This window comes from Populus alba, chromosome 5, assembly GCF_005239225.2.
Source record: "Populus alba chromosome 5, ASM523922v2, whole genome shotgun sequence".
NCBI lineage: Eukaryota > Viridiplantae > Streptophyta > Magnoliopsida > Malpighiales > Salicaceae > Populus > Populus alba.
The window spans coordinates 14,629,025-14,654,488 of NC_133288.1; the positions used below are offsets into that span (position 1 = coordinate 14,629,025).

Genomic DNA, 25,464 nt, shown 5'->3' on the forward strand with positions numbered 1-25,464 from the left:
TTTGGTAAACGGTAGCTCTTTTCCACCTCCATACTCCTTCACTCAACTTAGTTTTAGATGGAAGTGGTGGAAACCTGTAGCCTTTTTTATGGCCTTTTGTAAGGAGTTGAGTCTTGAGATTGAAGAAAGCTGATGAAAATTTCTGTTAATCGTGTATGGTCGAAGGTTAACGCATAAAATATAGTAACGAATAAAACACTGGCGGACGAAGTCCCACCCACAGGTCCAGGGCTGTAGGATTTTCCTACCAGCTGCTCTAAATCCAGGGCAGGGGGTAACAGATGTTTATATTTCCTGATGTCATGTTCTGATTTTGTTAATTTGCCACTGATCCTATGTTTGGTTAATTTGCAACATTCAAACCTTATTGTAACTGCATCAACTTGGTGCAAACATAAATTTAAAGGGCGAATAATAGAAGATGCTAATCCGCATTTCCAAGTTCAGCAGTTCATGTTCGAAAACAAAGGCCTATTGTTTGTAAGGTTTAGAATCAAGATCCATAATTGACGGTGGCACTTTACCAGTTGAGAGAGAGTAGCAGTCGCCATCCAATCCCGAGGGCATCAGCTATGGCGCAACTTCGACATGATTACTTCTCTGCTCAAAGAGTTGAGCTCTTTTATGCAACTCCCTGAAACAAAATTAAAAAGGGCCTGCAATTTACTCCCAGCAACTGACTTCGAAAAGCAAGGAACTAGCCCATGCAACAGACATTACTAAAACATAAATCATAATTTCCTATTGGCACTCTTTGCAAAACTTCTCAGCTAATCATCAGCCTAGAATAACATTATTGGGGTTAAATTGTGAACATGGCTGCTGAAAGGAATTACAGTCAAATTTGCCGAAAAGAAATGACTTCATATTTACCAGCACTGTTGCAACAAATGCTCCCACTGAATATTGGGGTTAGGGCGTGGTTGTTTTGAATCCTCTCCCAGCTCGCAAAACAGTGGAGAAGAGCAATGTTAGTGGTGTCAGTCTGTCAGCAGAATCAAAATGCTCTACACTGATTGTTAGCTGAGATGTTAGATGAACACTGCTGCTCTATTGGGCCAGTGGGTCCACATAATCTACTCCTCTTTGGCTCCAACATCTTAACATGGGAAATCGCCACTGCAAGAGCGTCAACCAAACCACATTCACCATGCTCTTCTGACATGCAGCTCAAACTATAGATGGATGCTGATTCAAGTCCTCTTCAGGAGAGCCAACTCCCACCTGGTTTCCAGGTGACACAAATACAAGTGCATTTGCAAGTTGGCAGGAAGTATTGATTCTTTGTTTTTGATCTGATGGACAATGTCTTAAAGGTAAGCTCCGTGTAAAACAAAATCCATGGATGCCCTGAGAAGACACCAATTAACAGTCAGTTTAATAGACAGAAACAGCAATAAACTTACAAAGTACTCCACATTCCCACCATCACAGAGTCCAAGAAATGAATCAAGATCACAAACAATGCACAATTCGGGAGAGTTAACAACTTGGTGAAAATGGATTTAACAATCACCTTCGCAAAAAGACAAGGTCCAAGGGGTGGTAAACCAAGTGAAAATGGTATGCCTAAGTTCATGCATGTGCGTTAACATCTCAAACAAATTTACACTATCAGAAACTGATGCAGGAAGAAAAGAATGAGCTCAGAATTACAAATTAGGAAATTTGGAGCTGCTTTTAATCAAAACCAGCACCTCAAGGCCAGGAATCGAGGACTTTCCTGCTATAACTTTGCGGAGCCATTGCAAATTGAGATTAAATAGGAAAGATGAAAAGATTTTTTTGGTTTGACTCATAAAACTCGACACATCATGCATCATTTATCTAACTTAGTATGGCAGTTCACCACATGCAATGCACAGAAGATGAAAATTCTTCTTTCAGTGAGAGAGGTAGTAACCCAGAGAGTAAATACTCTGAAATAAGTGAACAATGGAGATTTATGGAGGAGGAACACGCTGGCAATCACCTAAAAAGCTTTACATGAAGTTGCTGCTAAGCAGACAAGGGCCACAGAGAGAGGTTCCCTTAAAATGCAAACTGCCTACTCATTAAAGAAGCTATTGACATCCTAGAAAATAGGATATGCATTTTGCAACGTTGTAATCACTAAAATGCAATATTTTGGAAATATTTACCCTACATTGATGACATCAAATGCTACTAGATCCAGATCAGAATAGCAGCTAAACACAACAAACTTTTTGCTTGATTGTATTCTCATTCAAGAACCTTCAAAATACTTTAGATGGAGTTAAAAGTTGATTAATATTAGATTACAAGCGATCACATTCAGCATAGAATATACGGCTTTCCTTTCCTTTTCTTTTTTTTTTCCTATCTAGAAACTACATGTGTGTGTCAGTGATCATGCATACATGGGTTACGGAAGGAGAGGAGAAAGGGAAGGCTGCAAAAGAAGCTCAAGAGAATCTAAAGACTGGAAAGTGGTCTCGAGGGGAAACAATTCTTTGGAGGTGAAACTATAGGCGTTGTGGCTGGCTAGATTGGAATCTGGGCTCGAATAGTTGAGGAAATTCTGGATGTAAACCTGATTGATGAAGAGACTATACCTTTGTTTAATGCTTGGTTTCATGATTTTCTAGAACTTCCTATTATCAAAGAATGGGCGACTCCTTATGATAAATTGCTAGAGCACAACATACACTTACACAAGAGATATTGACAGCCATATGTACCTGAAAGAGTGAAGCCTTCAGCACCATTGATGATCGCTCATGCTTTGATGCACACCATCAACAAGTCATGTGGAAGTACTCATCAATTATTCATGATTAAGCATGGCGCAAATAAAAAAAGCTTTGCCAAATTGGAGAGCAATTGTACCCTTCTCTTTTAATTTCCTTTAATTTATTTGCAACAGTAATTTAACAAAGTACTCCTGGATGAAATCCATGCTGTCAGTGTTTGAGAGGCCAATTAGCATCCATATGCAGGATTTCACAACCCTTGTGTCCCTCTCTCTTTTGTCCAATAACGCAAAGCTTCAAAGATCTTTCAGAATCCTACTTCCACTTCAGCTGGAATGACAAAGAAGCAATTCCTTGTATCCATGAAGTGATGATATGAGGTGGTGAAGATGGAACACAGCTTTGCTTGGTTTTGGGATGGTGAGAGTTTTGATTCCAGCCAAGCAAAGCACCAAGAAAGCCAGGCATTTATAAACATAGGTGAGGAACAACTGGGAGAAATGGCTATACGGATATTTGAAGGAAATCAAGTCATAATAACAACCTCCTAATAAATTCTACATAAAAACTTTCATATCCAACCATATAATATAGCACCAAATAAACTTGAGATAAAAATATTGTCTCGGTTCAGGTAACACTAAAACCATAACTTCCAGTTATTAACCAATATATCCAAAACATAATTTGTTTTTCAGCAAAGAAAGAAAACACCCTACCCATTTCAACAAGGTCAGAGCATCATCCATTGGTTTCAGTTACCAATGCCATCTCCAAATCTACTGCAATGACCTATGCCATCAATCACGAGTTCAAGGCAACAAGGGCAGAAGTTTCATCATCCAGCTCAATCCTATCCTTCTCCATCATTTTAAGGATGTCCCATGCTGGTCTCTGAGCACTGAGGTACATTCTAAGGAATAGTTTATACAAAGGTAAAGTTGCAACACCCAAGCCGTGAACAGCCTTAATATAGTGATTTGCATCTTCAAAATTTCCATGCTTCTCAAAGTGCTCTGCAATGGCCATCAAAATACTGTGTGATGGCCTCCAATCACAACGTTCCACCTTCAACACAGAAAAGCCTTTCTTCATGGCATCAATGGCTTTATCCATCTTTTGGCTTTTCACCCATCCCTCCATTAGAATCTCCCAAGTCTTGTAATTTGGGCACCCACCTCTCTCAACTGTATGAAGATGAAACGATTCAGCTTTTCCCATCAATCCATTCCGTACATATGCACCTAGAAGCACATTCGAGACTCTAATATCATACTTGAAACAATTTGTCTCCCATTCTGCAAATACCTGCTCTGCTGCTACAAGGTCACCTACCTTAACCAAGCATGAAATTACGCACATATAATCAGCACAAGGGATCCTCCCACCAACCGCTTTACTTGCTTCCCAAAGCCGAAGAACTCCCTCTTTATTCTTCAAAGATGAATACAACGTAATGAGAAAGAAGTAACCAAGCCGGCCATTAGTAGACAACTTCATCTCCGCATCTTTAAGCACCAAAAGAGCTTTATCAACAAACCCTGCCTTGATATAAACATTAGCCAGACTAGCTAGCGTACTCCAGCCCACCTCAACATTTTCATCAATCACCATTTTCTTGTAAACCATCTCCGCTTTGGCAACCTCAAAGACCTCTCCAAAGGCACCCATCCAAAGATTATAAGAAAGAACATTTCGACATAACTTGTTTCGCTTCATCTCTGCAATCACAAGAGGCACTTTCTCATACTGAGACAGAGCCATGTAAAGCTTCATCATCTCATTGTACGGATGAGGGGTCACAAGGAGGCCCGAGGAACTCAACTTGATCATGAAACTCTCAGCTTTACTGATATCTCTTTCTTTCACATAACCATGTAAAAGAGGCAAAGACGCAGCTTTTTTAGAGCCTGAACCGGGAATTCGTTCAAAATACTCTCCAGCCTTATTTAAACCATGCACTTTAACAATCAATTCCATCATTAAAGCATGATGCCCCGGGGTTATGCGAAAGTTGTTTTGATTTTCCATCCATTGTAATATCTGTGAGCATATATATATATATATATATAGATAGATAGATAGTAACAGATTCTATGTAAAATAAATCCCAAAGAACAAAAACGGCAGAGGATAAAAGAGGTTACCTCAAGGGCTTGTTTGTAGCGCTTGGATTTAAGGAGTTGTTTAGAGATCAAATTGAGCTGGGAGAGCTTAACCTTGTTTCCGTTGTTGATCCAATCTTGAAGCACTCTGCTTGGGCTTTTCAGTCTCAAAATTTCAGTTTCAAGGCGGCTGCTGCTGCTATGAATATATTTATACTTGGTGCTGGCTTTACTGATTGGTGATAAAGATTTAAAGAGGTTTCTTGCTTCGAATTGAAGTTTATGGCAGTAACTGTTATTTCTCAGATGATTTGTTATCAGTGACCTAATCGCCATGGAAGCAGCTGCTTCTTTTGATTTTTTGTCGCAGCGAGCAATTTTCTCTCGCCTTTCCTTGTTCTGCCTGAACTAAACGTCGCCGTTGTAATCGTACTCTATTTTAATCCTAAAAAAGGTTCAGTTTGCCTCTTTACTGAGTAGCATAGTCTTGGGAATTTCAATAAGTTGGGGCGGCAGGCTGGATTTTTGCCTCCTCCACCCCATTCCAACCTTGAATCAGATGCATTAGACTCCCTTCTTGGCGGTTCCTTGTTCCTATTTATTGGCATCCCCGCAAGTTTGAATTTTTTTTTTTAATGCTTTAATACATTTATTTATGAATAAAAAAACTCATTCAATCATGATATTTTAATATTTTATATTTTTTAAAAATAAAAAATAATATTATTTAACTGATTTGTTAAATTCCGTCTCCCAAACTGAAGCGAAATAAGAATCAATCAAGTTTTATCATTGCATCCAGAATAATCTAATAAGAAACCCTTTTTCTTTCCTTTACCTTTCACTTTCATTTTCTCACATTTTCATCTTAAAGTATATTAGAAACAAATATTCTCTCTCTCTCTCTCTCTTTTTTTAATGCTGTAATACATTTATTTATGAGTAAAAAAACTATGATATTTGATATTTTAATAACATAAAAAATAATATCATTTAGCTTTGGAATCTTTTTAATAGGTCAAATAAATATCAATTAATTCAAGTCAAATTTATAACTAATAAATCTAGATTGATCTGGTAGCTTAAACTGGGACTTGGTCGACTTGGTGACTGGACTGGTTTGGATAAGTTAAAAGAACAGGATAAGAAAAAATCCGGCAAAACCCGGTTGACTCGCAACCCGACAAAATTTAGTTGATTTGTTTTTTTTTTTAAATGTGTTTTTTTCTTCTATTAAACACCTCTTTATATATATATATATATATATATATTAGTTGATTATTAATTATTTTTAAAGTTTATTATATAAATACTAGAATAATATTTTATATTTTCATTGTGAGATTTGAAAATAATTTAGTATATATATTTTATGTTCATAAAAAAAAAATTATGTTTTTTCGAATAAAAAACTTTTTTGGTTTAAATATTTCAATTTAAAAAGATAACATATTAACATAATATTTTTTTAATATGAGATAAAACACCTTTTGAAATAATTTTTTAAATTTTATTATTTATAATATTTATAACCTATATTCACATGAATTGTTTTTTAATTTTTTCATATGAAATATTAAAAATTCAATTGTTTTTTTTTTTTTTTTAGGTTGATTGAGGTTAATTCATGTAACCTAAAATAAGATTTTTAACTAGATTAATCCCAAATCGAGTCCGATAATTATCATCACATTATCATTCCATCCAAAATAATTGATAGAAAGTCATTCCTTTTTTTGGTAATATTCTGTCACTTTCATTTTCTCATATTATTATCTTAAACTTCGTAAAAATAATAAATAAAACCATTCAAATCTATACAAGTTCAAAATAAAAACCCAAAAGTGAACTTGCCATAAGTTTTAATAGCCTGGAAACTTCGGGATCTGCAATGAGATTATCATGAATGTGAGATGGTTATTGGGATATATCTAACTTTACAAGGGCTTAAATGTAGTTTATACAAACAGGGAAACCCCTTGCCCCCCCCCGAAGCACGCAAAACATTGCATTAAACCCTAAACCGCCAGCCGTAGAGGTTTATGGAATCGGTGGAACTCGGTGATTCTTGCCAAACACGATGGCTTCATTTTTTCGCTGATTATTATCATTATTATTATTCTTTTATGTTCTTTTAATTTTGGATTGTAAAATTTGTTTTCGATTCCAAATGCGAAGTTACAGCTGGCTAGGACTCGTAAGTGAAATGAAATTTGAAATTTCTATTCTTCGATTAACAAAAAAATAAATTACTCTCTCAACTGAATTTCGTTTCAACAAAGCAACTGTATCTATCTCGTGTTGATAAGTTATTTGGCAATTTATGCTGTGCAGTGCCGGCGGCATTTGCTATCATCCACCGCCGTTGATCGTGGGGATCGCCTTCGAAAAGTCTCGTCGTTTTCTAATCGATGTAAGCTCTTTTTGTTACAATAACAAATCTGATACAATGAATCTTGGCTTTAGTAGCAGCAGCAACAATCTGTGGAGTCTGATGCTAATTTTTGCGTTTTTTTTCTTATTTTTTTTGTTCTTTGATAAGTTTTGAACAGTTGCGGCCATTCTATTAGCAAACCTCCTGATTTCGGAACTACAGAAACTCATTTGATTAAACGGAGATACATTCATGCCACAGGTTTATAATTTAATTATCGATGAGTATTTTATTTTATTTTTAATTCAAAACTTAAGCTTGCTTTTGTTTTTTCTTTCTGTGTAGGAAGTTGCAATGCTAAGGAACGCAGTTTTTACGAAATTCTTGGTGTTTCTGAAAATGCTAGCAGAGAAGATATCAAAACGGCTTTTCATTTGGTGAGTGATGTTGAGAATTTTATGTCCTACGTCTTACTTCACTTGTTAATTGGAGTATTAGAGATCCAGCAAGCTTCTGTTTGAGTGGCTGGCTTTGCTTTGTATTTGCAGCTTGCAAAGAAGTACCATCCGGATGCAAATAAAAATAGTGCTAGTGCGAAAAGGAAATTTCAAGAGATTAGGGAAGCCTACGAGGTCCATACCATTAATTCATCAGCAAAAATGTTTATTCTTATCTTCGCTTTTAATGTTTATTTTAAGTGATTATTTTTCACTATTTAACTGCCAAAGTAAGTATTTTTTGATGAGGGAAAAATTGTAATTACCAGACTTTAAAATTGTTGTTGATCTTACTTAAATTTAAGTGATTTATTTTTACATGTCAGACGCTGCAAGATCCTGAGAAGAGGGCACAATATGATGCGGTAAGAAGCTTCTTTTTTACTTTTATGTATTTGGTTTTTAATATTGGTAGCTTGTTGAATTTCTAAATTGCTCAAACTCTCCAGTCAGCATTGGTTATCGTTTGCTATTATGCAATAATTAGTCTGAGCATTGGAGTTTGTGTTTCTGTTATAGTTTTAAACTAACTGGATTTCTTCTTCTTTTTATTGGATCATATCTTCTGATGAAGATGCGTACTGGAGGTTTCAATTATGGCGCTGATAGTGCAGAGGGATATGGTGCTGATGATGCAGCGGGATTTAGATATGGTGCTGGTAATGCAGGGGGATTTAGATATGCTTATCGAACTAATTTCTCTAATTCATTCCATAAAATATTCTCTGAGGTACACTGTACTATTTTATATCCTTTATCTACCTGTAGTATGTTTCTCTCACTCGTCAGTAACTGAAACCACAACATATTTGATTTCTTGCAGATCTTTGAAGATGAGGCCAATCATTTTGCATCAGATATTCAGGTGAACTTCTTTCATGCCTTTGATTTCCAATGCCTTTTCTGAACTGAGTTTGCATGCTAAAAACTCTCGTGTTGTATTTTCATATTTCATAGGTGGACCTAGTTCTCTCCTTTTCTGAATCTGCTAGAGGATGCACAAAGCATGTGACTTTTGATGCATATGTTCCGTGTGATTCTTGTGGTGAGTAAAACTATTATTTTCTGGGGATAATTGAATTTGGGTAATCTAGCAGCAAAAGGCTTTTCTGTAAATGAATAGTTCTTTTCTTTCTTTGCAAAAAGCTTGGCTATTCAAAGGTCATTCATGCATATTCATTGTGAACATGAATATACAGTAGATTTTTTCTGTACTTTTTAATTGCAACAAAAGCACTGCAGTAGTGAATAAATCTTTTGAAACCCCCATACCTTTTTCATTCTTGACACAGAAATTTCAATTTGTGAATTTTTATTTAAAAAAAGAAACATATGGTAAGTTAATTTTTTCAAGATATCAGTGGACAATTATTAATTTTCAAGGGTGAAAATTTAAATCAAACTCAGATATCCTCTGCACATTAAACATAGGGTTACAATGTTCTTTTTCACTTCCTGAAAAGTGCTGGGAGTGAAATTTCTTTCGGCGGATAGACAAGACATGTTTAAATTGAAAAAGAAAAAAAATCAGACATGATTGAAATTCACATTTTTTTATGCTATCCGTTCTCCTTTCAAAAATTCTTTTGAAACTTCTTTACCCAGTATAAATGATTGATTTTCCTCCTTCCTGTCAATCCCAAAATACACGATGCAGATGGTCATGGCTATCCAGCAAATGCCAAAGCAAGCATTTGTCCTACTTGCAGAGGTGTAGGGAAAGTAAGTGTTCTGAGGATCTACTCTGATTATAATTAGTGTATAAAAACCATTCTGTAATGACCCACTTTTGTGACAATAATTTTCTTTTCCTGCTATTTAGGAAGGCCAGAAGTTTTATATCTATTTGTTTATGTCTATTAACCCCCATTTACATCCAGGTTACAATTCCTCCATTTACATCAACTTGTAGCCATTGTAGAGGATTGGGCCGGATAATTAAGGTCTGACATGACTTCCAGAGTTTAACTCCTATTTTTATTTTGTAACTATTGGTGATGATTTATCCATTTTCACAGGAACACTGTATGTCATGTAGGGGATCAGGGGTTGTTGAAGGCATTAAGGATGTTAAAGTTACAATACCAGAAGGTTTGTTTTAATTCATGTGATTAATGAAACCATGTTGGGGTACTGGGACCTGAGTTTAAGTTTTTTACCACTCAATAATAGGAGGAAAAGGAGATTAATAATTTTTTCATTTAGTTTGTCTTCTGATAATAGTTATAGCTGTTTCCTTTAGATAGTTGGCTAAATGAGCCCTTTTGCTCAATGTCCTTACATTGAAGACTAACTGCAGTATTGTGAAAATGCTAAATTTGTGATTGATGAAATTGTAGGGTTGTGTTGGGAAGTTGTGTTAATGATGCTGTTTGTTTGTGTTGTGGGTAGAAAATGCATCATTATGGTTCACTATGCAGTCTTTCAAAGAAAAACTATCTATAAAAAAATGGTGTACTTTGATTTCTGTATTTCCAATAGATACCTACAAGGTGTCTAAATGAATAGCTTTATAAAAAAAACTGAGAAATGAAGCTGAGGATGCAGACTTTGAAGCATTAGAGTCCAATCCAAAGTCAAAATCAACAACATATGAGATTTGTTTTTGTGCAGAACTTTCTTGATGCATATCATCTATCTTTATGAAAAAAATTATCATTTCTTTGTTATTGAATTGCATCTGTATATGTAATTTTTTCAATTTCTTTTTGTAAATGGATTAGGTGTGGGTTCTGGAGATACGATCCGTGTGCCAGAAGCTGGTAATACAGGGGGACGGGGAAGTCGATCTGGCAACTTATTCATTAATCTTAAGGCACATCCTTACCTTTAGTTAAATCTCCTCTCTCATGCAGTGAACTATCTTTCCTTTCAACATTTATATTTTATACAAGGGACCATATTAGCATTTTATAAAGGCAGGCTTTTAGTTGATTTAAGTATGTCCTATTAGTCTGAACCTGATGCAAGACCTGAAAATTGACTAATGAATCATCAATAGGAATCTGCTTGGAGACTTGCCCTATTTGATTTCCTAAGTGCTTAGAATCAACACATTTTATCTGCTCTGTTTGGCAGCTTGCACTATGCTCTGTCTTCCTCCATTGATCTTTGATTCTTGTGGCATGAGAACTTCATTTGTAGGATTTTCTCGTCAGCTGTTATATCTACAAAGTTTCTTAAACTTTTGAATAAATTAGTCAGGATGGAAAGAGTCTGTATGTGGTGCTAGCTGCAAACACCATTGTCTGAAATATAGTGTATGAACGTGTTCCAAAGTCTTACCTTCAATGGCTGTTTCCAAAAACATAATGTTCGTTATTCGTTTAATATTTCTTGTTTCCTATGCTTTATGAAATTAACTTTGCTGTGCTAATGCAGGTTGCCGATGATCCTGTCTTTGCTAGAGAAGGTGCAGATGTTTATGTTGATGCTAATATTAGTTTTACACAAGTGAGAACTGAAATCCAAAGCAAAATTCTTGTTGAGCATGTGTCCTTTTGTTGTTTTATCTATTTGACTTGGTGCAGCCACTTTCAAGTGTACCTGTTCCACCCACCATGAAAATACACTGTTTCTATTTGTTCAAATTACTGTTTCATTTCTTATTTGTTGAGTCATTCCACCCTGATCAGCATGAATGCTTCACTCTAATCAAAGCAATAAGTACCATATATTAGTTTTATGAATTTGGACACAAAAGAACAGTATTTTTTCAATTAATCAAGGTTTGTATTTTTGTACAGGCAATTCTTGGTGGTAAGGTTGAAGTACCAACATTGTCAGGGAAGACACAAGTAAATGTAATAACCTTTTACCTCCAACTTAATCTTTACATTTCTCTTAAATTATTCTAGAATCAACTGCTTCAATGTTTTACTGTATATTGTCCAATGAGTTGAGGGATGTTTTGTTGTTCAACTTGGTCACTGTTTTCACAAGGACCGCCAGAGCCATGCTTAATTGGGGATACTGCCTATGAAGGAATGTGCAGTTTAAGATGTATCAGCCTTCGCTAATTTTTTCTGGTATTTGAAGCAAGTGAATTGAACAAAGTTTTTCAAAAATTGGCCTATGTTGTGTTATGAAGACTAACTTGGCCCTGAATTTTGATATCATTTGTATTGATTGCTATGGAAAAATCTGGAAATGTGATCACAGGGGCATAAATTGTTCACCCATGCTTTTGTTAGAATTGTCTTTTTAATTTTAGGTCATATTAAATAGTAATATTTCATGATTTCGGAAGTTCAAATTCCATGCTAGACCCAGTGATGTTAATACCATTTCCAAGTTTCCATCCTCTCTGAAATCTAAACTTGTTTTTTTTTCTTTTTAATATATATATTTATTTATTTGTTTTTTGTAAGCTTTAGATGAGCCTCCACTATTTTAACACCATTTTTTTATGCTCTGTTATATATTCACCGGCAGATACCAAAGGGAGTTCAGCCAGGTCAACTTGTGGTACTAAGAGGCAAAGGTACATTGGATATCCAAATCCTGCTTTAATATACTCTTACTACATTTCCAATAAATATGATTACAATTTCAATTTCCTGCAGGTCTATCAAAGCATGGTTTTCTTGTAGATCATGGTGATCAATATGTGCGGTTTTGCATTAACTTCCCCACGTAAGCTTTTTCAATTCAACCAAGTAGTCTTTAAAATAAAATATTGTATAATGTCATGTCCTGTTTCTATTTGAAATTATAGTTTGCACCTGAACACAAAATACATGGACCTTGCTCGGCCTGGCACCTAGAATGTGGTTTTAATGTGCAGCACCTTCTGCAGAGAGGTTATTGTTAAATTGTGACACTGTAAATATGATTTTTTTTTTACACTCTCAGAACGCCCTGTGAATTTTACAATTATCAGATCTGGAAGATCCAACAGTATATATTGGTCTATTTTCCAATCATGTTTTATGTATTCATTATCTTGCAAAGTGTTTTTTTTTTTTTCCTTCTATGTATCCAATAACTTTGTATTTTTGGATGTTATTTGCTGCAGAATATGCAGCCAGATGCAATGTCTAATCTTTTTTTCATGTTTTATTGTGATTTTAGTGCAATTAATGAGCGCCAACATGCTATTTTGGAAGAATTTGCCAAGGAAGAGATAAATAATGAAAATGACACTTCCAATGAAGGAAACTGGTAAGACTTGTTTGTTCTTCAGAATATGCTTGCTATCCACTGCTTCATGTTATCGCAACATTGCTGCCCATGAAGACCATCTGGATAAGGAGTAGGCTTCATTCTAATTGCATATCCATGCTCTGACACACTGAGAGCATGGTCTGTATATGACTACTAAGTATTTGGACCTATGCCTGAATAGTTTACCTTACAATCATTGAATAGTTTATGAGACCACAAACACTTGTAACCATCATTTTGGAGACAAATTCAGAATTGTACCATTACAGTAGTGCTTGTCAATTGTAGGCTTTGTTCCTTTCTTGCTCTTGTTTGGTAAAATTTTAATTTGGACAATCATACATCAATTGGCCCTATATTTGACTGCATCCATGGCTCCTTTGTTAAATTTTTTGTTCTTGCTGTAATGAACATCCTGAAATGGATAACAGGCTTTATCAGCAGCTATCTACTGGTTGAACTTACAGGTGGCAGCAACTTCTTGAACGGGTGACGGATCCTAGGTTTATGCTAAAATTTTCTGTGCTCATGCTAATCCTGCTGTTCTTTAACAAAACCATGATTTGAAAGCTGACTCACGGTGGCTGCTGGAGAAACGTGCACCAATTATGCTGTCATCTGTTGTGGAGCTTTACTTTTATCGATAGAAGGTACTGATTTCTAACACTTAAATAGAAGAGTTCTACATTGATGGTTGTGCTTGAAAATGTAGGACCGATGATAGTTATTGATTATAATGCTTTGTACCTATTTGTGGTAGCCACAAAATATTATCCAGAAATTGATTCAAAGTTGCTCGTAGTTGACCACGTTAATTTATCACGTGCGTCAATGACGTTGATTTCTGCTCTCCATAGTAATACCGTGATAGGTTTGTATGAAGTAGGGATAAAAATTCAGATTACTTGCAAGCAGCGGAACAAAAAACGTGCACTCTTTTCTTTCCCCATTCGATGCAAATGATGTCGTTGTAGGTGTGGAAGAATGAACAAATACACTATTTGATGGGCCGACATGCTTCATCATGGAAGAGATGGATACTATTGGAGCCTCTCTCTCCCCCCCATGCTGGTGGATGAAATGGAGGGATTGCTTTACCAATAATGGGAACACTACCTCACGGAGCTGGGCCTTGCTCATGACTGCGGTGATTTAAATATGCCAGAATGATATACATACCTTTTTTTTTTTAAAGTATTTTGTCTGAAATTATACGAGGGTCATGGTGTATACAAGAGCATGAACATGCTAATCTGACCTAAGATTGTCCATTGTATCTCAGAACGGGGTATTTGTCCGTCTAAAAGCATCATTTCTGCTGCCCTCAGTTCAAGTATAATCAACTTGGTAACCTAATCTGACCTCAGTTCAAGTATACAAGAGCATGAACATGCTAATCTGACCTAAGATTGTCCACTGTATCTCAGAACGGGGTATTTGTCCGTCTAAAAGCATCATTTCTGCTGCCCTCAGTTCAAGTATAATCAACTTGGTAACCTAGTTTCTTCCTCCACGTTTTGAGAATAATATACGAATTATCTGATTTAACCTCTTCCTCTTCCTTTTTTCTTTGAACTCAGTTAATCCCCTTGGTTAGTTGCAACCAAGTTTAAAAACCTAGAAGGAAACGTTGCCATTTTCTCAAAGCAGGAACATCAAGATAGGGGTTTTAAAAAATGAATCTGGAATGGCATGATCCAAATGGATTGGTGCATAATGACTCCTTTTCTGACCATATATAGAGTTGATTATTGACAGTTCCTTTGTTCAAGTTAATATATATATGGAGTCTGAAATTTGAAGAAGTGAGAACCGAAATGAAGGCTCTCATTGCGATGAACATGAATGGCGTTTTAAAAAAAAACTTGGCAATTACAGCACTGTTGCAACAAATGCTCAAACATTTCCTACCGGATTATTACTTGGATCCATCGAAGTTTCTGGAGCAGCTAGTTTCTTTTTCTTGTTTTCTTTCATCTCACCATAGAAGTAAGAAACAAAGCCCCAAAGCGAGAGTACAAGAGCGACACCCTTTTCTGCTTGAAATTTCTCTTGGAAGAAAATAACTGCAAGGATTTCAGTGACCGGAAGGAAAACAGAGATTAGAATACCGGATAGCAAAGAGGAGGCACAAAAGATGACTCCTATGGCTCCCAAGAAGAAACACTGCCAGATAATTGCACTCCACACCAGCACTAGGTAATACTTGACTTCTCCCAGCTCAGAGTTTCTTGCTTCTCTTGGAATCGCCTGTAAGAGACATACCTCGAGTGACATCCATATAACGGATTAAAAAAAAAAAAAGCACATGGATTGGCTAAACTACTCGAACACCTGCCATGAAAATTCTTATTTTATCATGATTCTATATGATGAATTTTGCAATAATATATTCTGAATATACAGACTATAAAGCAAGATTCCAGCAGCTTCTTATTCGCTGACCAATTCTCCTCGTTGTCTATACCTTGGCCGCCAAGAGAGACGGCAATTACATGGATGATATTTTAGAAAAACCAACCTGGAAGTCTTTGTTGATGAGCATCCCTACGGTACAAAAGACAGTAGCAAGCAAACACATAATCATCTGAATCTCCATCACAAGCGTGTAGTTCATTTCCTGCCTGGACTTCCTGTATGTCAATTCCACCAACGGCAAGATAAAGCCGTACAGAGCGGCAGCTACAAGCGTCATGATAAAACCCAGTATATACTCTCTACTCGATTCATGAGCAGGCTTGTCACTACCTGTATGCATAGCCAACACTCCAGCCCCCACCGTCAATAAAACAACAGCGTTTATTGAATAAGAAGTGAACTTTTTTTTGACTAGAAGGAAAGCAAAACCAGCTGTGAAAGCTAACTGTGTTGCAATAATCAGAGAAGAGGTTGAAACAGGAAGACGGGCTACACCATAAGCGTAAAGATAGTCATCCAGACCAGTAATGACACCAATGATGGCGGCAGCAATGAACAAAGGAGGTTTCATATAAAAGAGTTTAGTGGTGGGATCGGTTGCACGGCGGTGAAAGTAGGAGAAGGCAAGGGGGATTAGAATGATGGGCCAACCGCCCGTTTCAAGCCAGGCAGAGAGCCAAATACGTTTGCCTCCATGGATGAAGTAGAGGCGCATTATTAGAGGACCACCACAGTTTCCTATGGATAGTATGAGGCAGTTTAAGATGAGAAGGGCTTTTTTCATGGTTGTTTTCCCTGGAGTCTCTTCTCTGGTCTCCATGATGAATAAAGATGAGAAATTGTACCACCGTGAGTACAAATTGCGCTCCTATATAGGACCAACAATATAACAAACAAAATGAATGTGTTGGTTCTATATATATTGAGAAAGCAAGTCTTTGTGGTCGTCGAAGACGGCAAAGTGTAGATATTGTTAGTAATGGACGTCGTGAATAACAACTCTTTTACCCCAATTTTTCTCTTGTTTTTCAAAAATTATATTTGTAGTCCAATTTAAATTTTAGAATTTTATTTAATTTATGACGATGAAAAAAACAAAAGAGTTTATAAAGTGAAATAAGAAGAAAAAAAAGGGACTAAGGTGATTAGGAACTAAGAATATAAAGGAAGATTATGTAAAAGAGAAAAAGAAAAATAAATAGTATCAAACAAAATTAGAAAATTAATGAAAGAGATTTTACATATTAAGAAAACAAAGTTTAATTAATTAAGAATCCGTGGTAAAAAAGGAATCAATATAATTGCTAACATTATTTTTTTTAGTTTTAGTTTTTCCTAATTTATAGGGATTACAAACATTATAAATAGAGGGTATTCAGACAAAGAAAGGATACACATAGAGATTGAAAATAATGACTCTTGAAAAAAGTCTAGCCAAACAAAAGATTTAGAAAAGAGAAGTCAAGAAGATAAAATCTTAGCACAAGAAAAAGAATAAAAAAACAATGGCAATCCAAATTTTCTAGCAGTAGACTTAAACTTCTTAACTGTCGATCTTCCATCTCAAGAGGGGGTCGTTTACACCGCTACCACCAACAAGAAGAGGAAGAAGTTGTCTACCATGCAGTATGGTCCATGCACCCCAAGACTTAACAGTGTGTGATAAAAAAGCACCGCACCACATATTGGTCGTCCTATACGTGTAATACACTCACTTATACTATTATTTTGCAACACCTTTTTCGGTTCAACTTCCATTCTCTCCCGTCCAAATCCAACCAACTCTAATGAATCAAAAAGCTTAATTTTAATACCATATGTGATTTATTTGTTGTTCAAAAAAATTTTGTGAATTGTTTTGCTAAATTTTGAATGGCAAATGTATGTTGATGTGTATGTTGTTTTTAATAAATTCACAATGTACATTTTCTTTCTTTTCATGTTCAATTTATTCGTTTATATCAATTAAGTTGGTTAAAATATTTGCGGTTATTTATAACAAATATACTTGGTAAAATAATTAATTTACATAGGGTTAATATAAATTGGGTAATTAAAGAAAATAATTTAAAACTCGAGTCTCTATTAATTGTTATTTCAAATCCTGCCCCAAAACAAGAAAAAAAAAAACATGGATTGGGCTTTGTTGTCAAGCTAAAATTCCAAATCACTATCCTAGGAATTCTTACTTCTAAATAAACATACATATTTAGTTTAGGCAAAATAGGTATTTTTATTATAAAATTAAACAACAATGTAACTTATCTTAGTATGATGTTTTAAGTTAATTTTCATCTTCCTTTTAGTACAACCAACTCCTTACCCAAAAATATCTGAAGACTAGTTAGGGTTCATAATAACTATAAAACTAGGAAACTCATTTTCTTATTTAAACCCATTCTTAAAATCATTAAGATCGCCAAGATGTCCTCAACAACAAAATGGCAACTTCATTGATAATTTAGAGCTAAACTTTGATTGTTTGATTTTGTGATGATATCCTTGACATGCTTTGTACATATTTTATGCTTTTTGCCTAAACTAATTAATATGTGTTTATTATTTGTTATTTGCATGTTATAATGTTCTTGTATATATGACTCTTTATGTCGTATTTCATAGATCATTCATCTTTATTAATCTCATGCATCATTTTTTGAATTGAATATTAGTTTATACCTATGCCTTTATTACATGACACTTTATTTTACACATATTTTGCCTAAGTTAACATATGGGGAATTAGTGGTATCCCGATGGGTTTTCCCCTGGGCTAGTACTTATGAAACCTTAAACTCTCAGAAAAAGTTTACAAAGTATGATTAGTAGTGAATATGGATTTCCCTGATCTATATGTTTTGTTCTTTGTAGGTCTTAGGGGCAACCTTTAAGGGTTTGCTTCCTAAGCAATGAGGGATCTTTTTTAGACCAATATGTTAGCTAACCTACTCTCATATAATGCTATAATTGTTTCCGTAAGGTGTTTACCTACATAATCATATCCAATAAATTATATTTGTTTTTATGAATATCCATATTCATAAATTACATTTTTGAGTTTCTACAAGGGGAAAAGAAAATAAACAGAAACAATATTTTGAAAGCTCAATCTCCTTGAAGTCATGGAAGATGAAAGAAAAGCTATTTTAGAGAAAAATTACTAGAAGGATATGTAATTTATAAGAAGTGAGATAGGTAGGATCATTGGTTTGCTTGAACAGAACCTTTAAACTAGGCCATCTTGTGAAGGGCCCTCAAATAAAGATAATTCTTTGGAAATGTGCACATCACAACACATTCCTATAACTCCTAAAACTTCTAACATTGCACTTGGATCTCATTCACATCTGATAGAGGTTACTCAATAAGAAGTAATGATTAACACTAGACCCCTTAACTAAGGATTCCCAGAAGTTACTTAAGAAAAAATCTTCAACAAAAAGTTAATAAAAGAATCAGAGGCTAAGTTCTTATAGAATGAACCATTGCCACCTATATTGTCCTTGTAAAAAAGGAATCCTTGCTAAATAAAAAGTTAATAATCATGAGGAAACTAGTAGCAAAACTTGTATAGAAACTTCTAGCATGTACCATGATGCCTTTATGAATTATGATCAATCTATAATTTTAATACAATATAAAACAAGACCATTAAAAGCTTTTAGAAAAATGTCAGCTCAATCCAATGGTCAAATTGAGTGTTATACTTGTTAGAGTAAAATTACACATTATAAAATATTAAGCCAAAAAATGAATCTAATTGTCCAACCCTTGCATGGATCGTATCATTTCTCCTCTCTTTTAAAGGATTCTTTCTCAAATCACTATAGAAACAATGGTAAGATCCAGAGCAACAATAACACCCACTTTATTATCCTCTTATTTAAGAATTCATCGCTCTTTTTTTCGTTTTGCTATTTTTTACCTACAACAACACTATATGAATATAACAACCTCTCTCTTTTGTTTTGCATCTTTTTGGTGCACAACTTCTCTCCATCATTTTGCATCCTACTAGTGCTAATATGAAGCTTCCTAATCATAAATTAGGTTTCTTGTTTATTCAAATAATAATGTAATTTCTTACACACTCCTTTGTAAAGTTCATAAAAGTCCTTTCACCATTAGTTTTTGAAGCTCTTGCCTCCTAGCATTAGGAGCCCTTTAAGATTCTTTTACAATTTATCATCTCTTTATTGTCCTATTCAAACCGCTCATCAAATCTCATATTCATCCTGTCAACTTGCTCTTCCATGATTTGTAACATGAAATCTTGGTTTTTCCTCTCTCTTGGTAGGGATGTATCATCTTTGAAAGACATCATCTTAGTAGTAAGAAAAAATATCCTCACACACTTCCCCACGTGCTTACACTCAATAGATGTCACACCCCTTTGTGTTTATATAAATTTGACTTTTCACTATAATAAGCTCATATTTCGTCTTTTACCACTAAATCCAAACAATTTCAGTTCTTTAAGAAACTAATTAATAGCAAATCAAAACAATTAACCACTTAATAATGCATTCTAAAATATTATAAAGACTCAAGAAGCAATAAAAAAATAAAAATTATCAATACAAAACCATGAATACAAAATCACGAATAGAAAAACAAATTTGTGTAAAATATGAATGATATGAAGACATGAAAAAAATTAGAAAAATAAAAGAACTAATGAAATAAGACTTAAAAAACCTAACTAAGCAAAGAAACTAATTTTTATTTCTTTGACTTAGCCGAAACTTAACAATGAAGAGAATATGGGTGCAAAACTACCTGTTATGAATTGTTTTTAAACTTTTGGCAATAACCCAACAAAATATACCTAAATAACAGAAAACATTAAAATATGACAATAATTTATCCTAATAATAAAAAAATTTAGATTTGAGTTGCCAAATCCAAGTTTTGTGGAAAAACCCTAAGTTTTGCTACCTAAACCCTATATGTGTGTGTGTGTGTGTGTGTGTGTGTGTGTGTGATTTCTTAGATCTTTCTTTTTTTAATTATAGACAACCAAATCGCAATTAGTATGCATTTTTTTTTAAGTTGTTTTGCAAATAGGTTTTAGATGACAACAACGATGAAATAACATGAAAAATAAAATATAAAATAATATAACTTGATTTTAGAGCCTTGCTCTAATACCAGCTGATGCAAACTCCGTGGATAAAAAGATCAAAAAACCTATAGTCAAATTGACTTTTTCACAAGAAAGCTAAATATAGACTTGTGATTGAGCTAGAAATAATGATAATCTATATCGATGCACCAACATTGTATAAACCAAACCCACGCCTAATTACTATAAAGAGACGTGAATGAAAAAGACATCATGAAACTTTATTCTTTGATAAGTTGCATTTGTTTAATGAAGATCCAATTTAAGATAATTTCCTCTCCCATAAATCATAGATTATTCTAAAATTAAAGTCTATAAAAAAACCTAAATCAACTAGGAACACTCATATAGTATCTTATAGACCTTATTGCAAGGCCTTCCCAATGTCTGGTCACTATAAAATTTGAACCAAATATAAAATAAGGTTTTTGGAATCATATGGAAAAATATCAGCCGATCCAATAGTTGAATTGAAAAATATGTTTGTCAATATAAAATTATACATTAGAAAATATATGCTCAAAATTGTCTCTAATGTCATTGAATGATAAGAAAACATTGCCAAAGAGAAAATCCACAAAAAAAAATAAAAATTGTTGACTTAGAAACCCTTGCCAAAATAATACCAATTGTTGCTACCTATATTGTCCTTGTAAAAAAAAGAATCATTGTTAAATAAGAAGTCACAAATCATAAGAAAACAAATAGCAAAACATGCACAACAACTTTTAGCCTATATTGCAATGTCTTTTTGAACCCTAATTGACCTAAAATTTTAAATCAATATAAAACAAAACCTCTAGAATTTTTTGGTAAAAGCTTAGCCAAATGCAATAGTTGAATTAAAAGTTGTGCTTGTTAGAGTAAAATTCCAATTTAATCTTTGGAATTTAATTTAATTCATGATGATAAAAAAAAAAAAGAAAAAAGAGTTTAAGGAGTGAAGTAATAAGAGAGAAAAACAAGGGACCAAGGTGATTAAGGACAAACAAATAATGGGAGATTATGGAAAATAATAGAAAAAAAAAGTCCACAATGTATTCATGGTCCTCTTTCTTTTATTTGCTTATATCAATTGAGATAGTTGAAATATTTGCAATTATTTATAATGGATATGCTTGGTAAAATAATTAATTTATAAAGGGTTAATTTAAGTTGGGTAATTAAAGGACATAATTCAAAATGCGAGTCTCTATTAGTTATCATCCCAAATCTTGCTCTTAAAACAAAAAACAAAAGTGTGGATTAGGCTTCATTATAAAGTCAAAATCACAAATCACTATCCTAAAATGTTTTACCTATAAGATATATATGTATTTTGTTTATGCAAAATATTAGCATGAATGTATAATAGGTGTTTTTATTATAAATTTAAACAATAATGCAACTTATCTTAAGTATGATATATCAGGATGATTTTTATCTCGTCTTTAATCTAACTAGACCCTTACAAAAAATATTTTTGAAGATTAGTTAAGATTCCTAGTAACCATAAGATTAGGTGGCAACTCATTTTCTTAATTTACCCTCATTTTTAAAATAAATAAATTCATTAAGATGTCCCCATTATAGTTAGTGAACATATAAGTACGAGTGAAATGCATTTCATGTGCAATAAATTTTAATGTTATCTATTTGTAAATTTGTCAATAATATTGAATTTATAATCTAGTGAGCGATCCCCCTCTCCCTCTCCCCATTGTTTCTTCTTCCTTTATTTTTCTTACAAATAACTGCAACCCCCCTTGTAACACCCCACCTCACTAGTAAGATATTGTTCGTTTTGAGCCTCCCAATCCACCCAAATCCAGGGCTTCCACCCAGGTCCCCCTCACGGTTTTGTTCTTGGCAGCCACGCGTGACCCCAAAACGCGTCTTACTAGTCAAGGTGAGTATGAACTTATAAGGCCTTGGCTTTGGACGCTCGCTTCCGATGTGGGATCCTACAATCCCCCCACCTTAAGACAAGCCGTCCTCGGCTCTGATACCAAATGTAACACCCCACCTCACTAGCAAGATATTGTCCGCTTTGGGCCTCCCAGTCCACCCAAATCCAGGGCTTCCACCTAGGTCCCCCTCACGGTTTTATTCTTGGCAGCCACGCGTGACCCCAAAACGCGTCTTACTAGTCAAGGTGAGCCTGCACTTATAAGGCCCTGGCTTTGAATGCTCGCTTTCGATGTGGGATCCTACACCCCCCCCATTTTATCATAAATCAAACTCTTATCATCATAAATTCAGCCATACCAACACTCAATCTGTCTACTTCCTTATTCTGATTTAATATTTTGTAGGATTCCTCACATCAAGTATGCAAAACTATCAATTTTTTTTTATAACTCCTTTTTAAAATGTTTTGGTATTTTTATGTTGTATATGTAGTATGTTTATGTGTTTACTTGTTTTATAGCTTTTTCTCCAAGGAAAATTGTTGTATAAATGTATGATTTTTTACATGTTAGTGTTTGTTTGAGATTTTGAAATATTATATTTGTTTTTAATTCGTTGAAATTGAAATTGAATTTGTGACTTGGGTGTTATGTAATGGAATAAATAATGTCTTATGTAATATGTTCATTTTTTATTTTATCAATTTTATTATTGAGTTGAAAATTTTATCAATAAATAATGTCTTGGGTGAATGGATTCTATTATGAAGGGATCTTGCCTTTACATTACAACATCGCACTCGACAACACAACATCGTGAATCGATAACTGTGCCTCAAGTGCCTCTTAGTCAACACCAAATGAATCGTGGTTGTCATTATCACTACTAGAGGAACTTGTAACGATCCTATCCTCATGATGTGCAATTGGTTTTCTGCTAGGCATCTATATAAATTTATGAAAAAAATAAACAATTTCTATAATTTTAAAAAATAAAATTGGTAGCAACTTCCCTATACGGGAAGCAACCTAAATTCGTTTTATCCTGCACAACATATATACCACAAAACTAGTTGATTTTGTTTCTACCAACAATTTTGAATAATTCAATTTCATAGAAAATTCTCATTTGCTGTGATAATATTTTTAAACCTAAATTTACAATAATTTATTTTAAATGGAATACATACAATATAATAATTAAATTAATATTACACATTTAATTAAATATTAACAATACAAATAAATAAATAAAAATAACTAAAATGATTGATCAAAATAGTGAAACAATTATTTCAATAGCAACTACATTTGAACACAATTATTTCTAAATGGTAATACTTGTTATCCTAAATTCACAAAAAATATTCTAAATGGAATAAAATAAAAAATAACAATTAAAATTAATCTTATACATTTAATTGAAATTGAAGAACAAATTTGAAAAAATAACTAAAATTCAAAAAAATAATGAAAAATTATTTCAATAACAAGTAAGATCCAACACAACTATTAATTCATAAAATTATTAAGAACAAATAATTGAACAAAAAAAAAAGAAAAAAAAGAAAAAACAATGCAAAAACAAATAATGGATAAGGAATAAAAAATTCTTACTTTAATAGCATGCTTAATTTTAGAGTTGAACTAGGTGTGATACAAAAATAAACAAAAAAAAATACATTGTTATAAAAAAAGAGAAGAATAAGAAGAAAATACTTAAAAAAAAATTAATGCACAGCTACTTATTGATTGTGTTGGGAGAAAAGAAGTTTAATTTCTAGCCTTGATGTTTGAGAGACACAGGAGAAGAGTAGACTAAAGAGAATAAGAGAGAAGAATTGAGTTTAAGCCTAGAGAATAAGAGAGAACAAAGAATTGAGTTTGTTGCAGCCGTGTAGCTTTTATATTAGGTTTTATGAATGAAATTCCTGATGAGCAATTAAATATTATTATTCATAGTATTTTATTGGTGATTTTATCTATAAAGTCAAATTGAAATTTTCTATTTACATTAAAAATTCTAAAAACCCCTTCAATTTAATTTCATCCATTATTCCATCGGTAACAGAGTACACAATAAACAATTAAAAATGCATTAATTACTAGCATGTTGGAATTTCCATTCCGTCGATGATTATGTTGGGAAACCTATAATAATCATGTGACTCAGTAATTAAGTGCGTTCATTGTTAGTGCATTGGTCGATGATTTCATTGGAAAAAATAAGGCCATTAATTGGAATCATTGCCTTTGTAATATACCGACGAGCTATATCCATCAGTATACCCATGTGTAATAAACATCATGAACAATGTTAGGGAGAAAGGGAACAATTCCCATCGCTTTTAGAACATACCGATGGACACAACTTGTCCATGTACTTGTGTGTAATGAACACCATAAATAGTGTCAGAGATAGGAGGAATAATATGCATCGCCTCTGTAATATACTAACAGACACAACCCATCAGTATTTCCATCAGTGTGAAATAGTGTCTGATGTCAGATTGTATCTGTATTCCCCTTTTGTTCATCCTGCAAATACTTAAATTGATAGTTGCACACACAACACAATAACATTAATTCACATTACAATAATAAAATAAATATTTTCTTGTAATTCAATAATAAATTAACATTATTGTCATTACTTTAAAGTGAATTTCTTCCATAAATATTGTATTATAGTTGCACGCATTACACTTTTGTGTTTTGAAAATTAATTAGAACTATCATCTTCTTCTTTAATTGATTTATCGTCTTCTTCATCACAATCTTCTACATTGATTTCATCGCTATCATAATCTTCATCAACTTGTGCATGTTCGCTGGAGCTACAAACAACATTCAATACATATATTACAAAAATATATAAAAAAATTTACATTTTAAAATTGTGCTCAAATGAAAAGGCTAGATTTTCTTACTTAAGGTGGACAATCCTCAATAAAATTTGAATCAAAACATGAATGTTGACAAATCATGATACGATCCAAGCAATGTCATATTTGAATTTCAGCGTAAAATTTCCTACCATCCAGTTTTATGTCATTGAGCATAACTCCAAATCCAATCATTGAATTGAGTTGAAACTTTATCAGAAGATTCCAAATGTATTTGTCTATTATAGAGTAAACTTTTAGGGGAATCAGAGTTTTGGGAGGATTTATGAT

The 25,464-nt window shown here is 33.7% G+C and overlaps 3 protein-coding genes across 7 annotated transcripts; 1 reads left to right on the forward strand and 2 right to left on the reverse strand.

The window, feature by feature from the left end:
* Window positions 1–716: 716 nt before the first annotated feature.
* Window positions 717–5,427, reverse strand: LOC118036712 (pentatricopeptide repeat-containing protein At5g27460). The gene is made up of 3 exons (XM_035042510.2): window positions 4,862–5,427; window positions 2,703–4,757; window positions 717–1,350 (listed from the first exon to the last, which is right to left on the reverse strand). The coding sequence occupies exons 1-2, from the start codon at window positions 5,153–5,155 to the stop codon at window positions 3,519–3,521; spliced, it is 1,533 nt and encodes a 510-aa protein (XP_034898401.1). The 5' UTR covers window positions 5,156–5,427; the 3' UTR covers window positions 717–1,350; window positions 2,703–3,518.
* A 1,230-nt stretch (window positions 5,428–6,657) lies between these two features.
* Window positions 6,658–14,177, forward strand: LOC118036713 (chaperone protein dnaJ 1, mitochondrial). 5 transcript variants are annotated; one of them, XR_004685429.2, is made up of 20 exons: window positions 6,659–7,016; window positions 7,154–7,232; window positions 7,362–7,454; window positions 7,539–7,630; window positions 7,742–7,825; window positions 8,017–8,055; window positions 8,265–8,420; window positions 8,514–8,555; window positions 8,648–8,735; window positions 9,348–9,412; window positions 9,571–9,633; window positions 9,709–9,781; window positions 10,414–10,505; window positions 11,072–11,143; window positions 11,437–11,493; window positions 12,125–12,173; window positions 12,256–12,325; window positions 12,764–12,853; window positions 13,324–13,506; window positions 13,728–14,177. XR_004685429.2 is itself a non-coding variant. In XM_035042512.2 (19 exons), exons 1-19 carry the CDS (start codon window positions 6,990–6,992, stop codon window positions 13,313–13,315), a joined length of 1,359 nt encoding a protein of 452 aa, XP_034898403.1. In that variant the 5' UTR covers window positions 6,658–6,989; the 3' UTR covers window positions 13,316–14,177. The 5 variants fall into 5 exon arrangements, 2 of the variants coding, with proteins under 2 accessions (XP_034898403.1, XP_034898402.1); XR_004685428.2 differs by having other exon boundaries at window positions 13,743–14,177; XR_004685430.2 differs by having other exon boundaries at window positions 13,831–14,177.
* Window positions 14,178–14,618: 441 nt separating this feature from the next.
* Window positions 14,619–16,168, reverse strand: LOC118036715 (purine permease 3). The gene is made up of 2 exons (XM_035042513.2): window positions 15,378–16,168; window positions 14,619–15,106 (listed from the first exon to the last, which is right to left on the reverse strand). Exons 1-2 carry the CDS (start codon window positions 16,092–16,094, stop codon window positions 14,753–14,755), a joined length of 1,071 nt encoding a protein of 356 aa, XP_034898404.1. The 5' UTR covers window positions 16,095–16,168; the 3' UTR covers window positions 14,619–14,752.
* Window positions 16,169–25,464: the final 9,296 nt, after the last annotated feature.

Coding starts and splice junctions, on each gene's coding strand:
- LOC118036712 (XM_035042510.2), bottom strand. CDS start 5,155: ATGGCGATTAGGTCACTGATAACAAATCATCTGAGAAATAACAGTTAC. Junction 4,758..4,861: donor GCTACAAACAAGCCCTTGAG/GTAACCTCTTTT, acceptor ATATGCTCACAG/ATATTACAATGGATGGAAAA.
- LOC118036713 (XM_035042511.2), top strand. CDS start 6,990: ATGCGAAGTTACAGCTGGCTAGGACTC. Junction 7,826..8,016: donor AGATTAGGGAAGCCTACGAG/GTCCATACCATT, acceptor TTTACATGTCAG/ACGCTGCAAGATCCTGAGAA. Junction 12,326..12,763: donor TTTTGCATTAACTTCCCCAC/GTAAGCTTTTTC, acceptor TTGTGATTTTAG/TGCAATTAATGAGCGCCAAC.
- LOC118036715 (XM_035042513.2), bottom strand. CDS start 16,094: ATGGAGACCAGAGAAGAGACTCCAGGGAAAACAACCATGAAAAAAGCC. Junction 15,107..15,377: donor TCATCAACAAAGACTTCCAG/GTTGGTTTTTCT, acceptor TGTCTCTTACAG/GCGATTCCAAGAGAAGCAAG.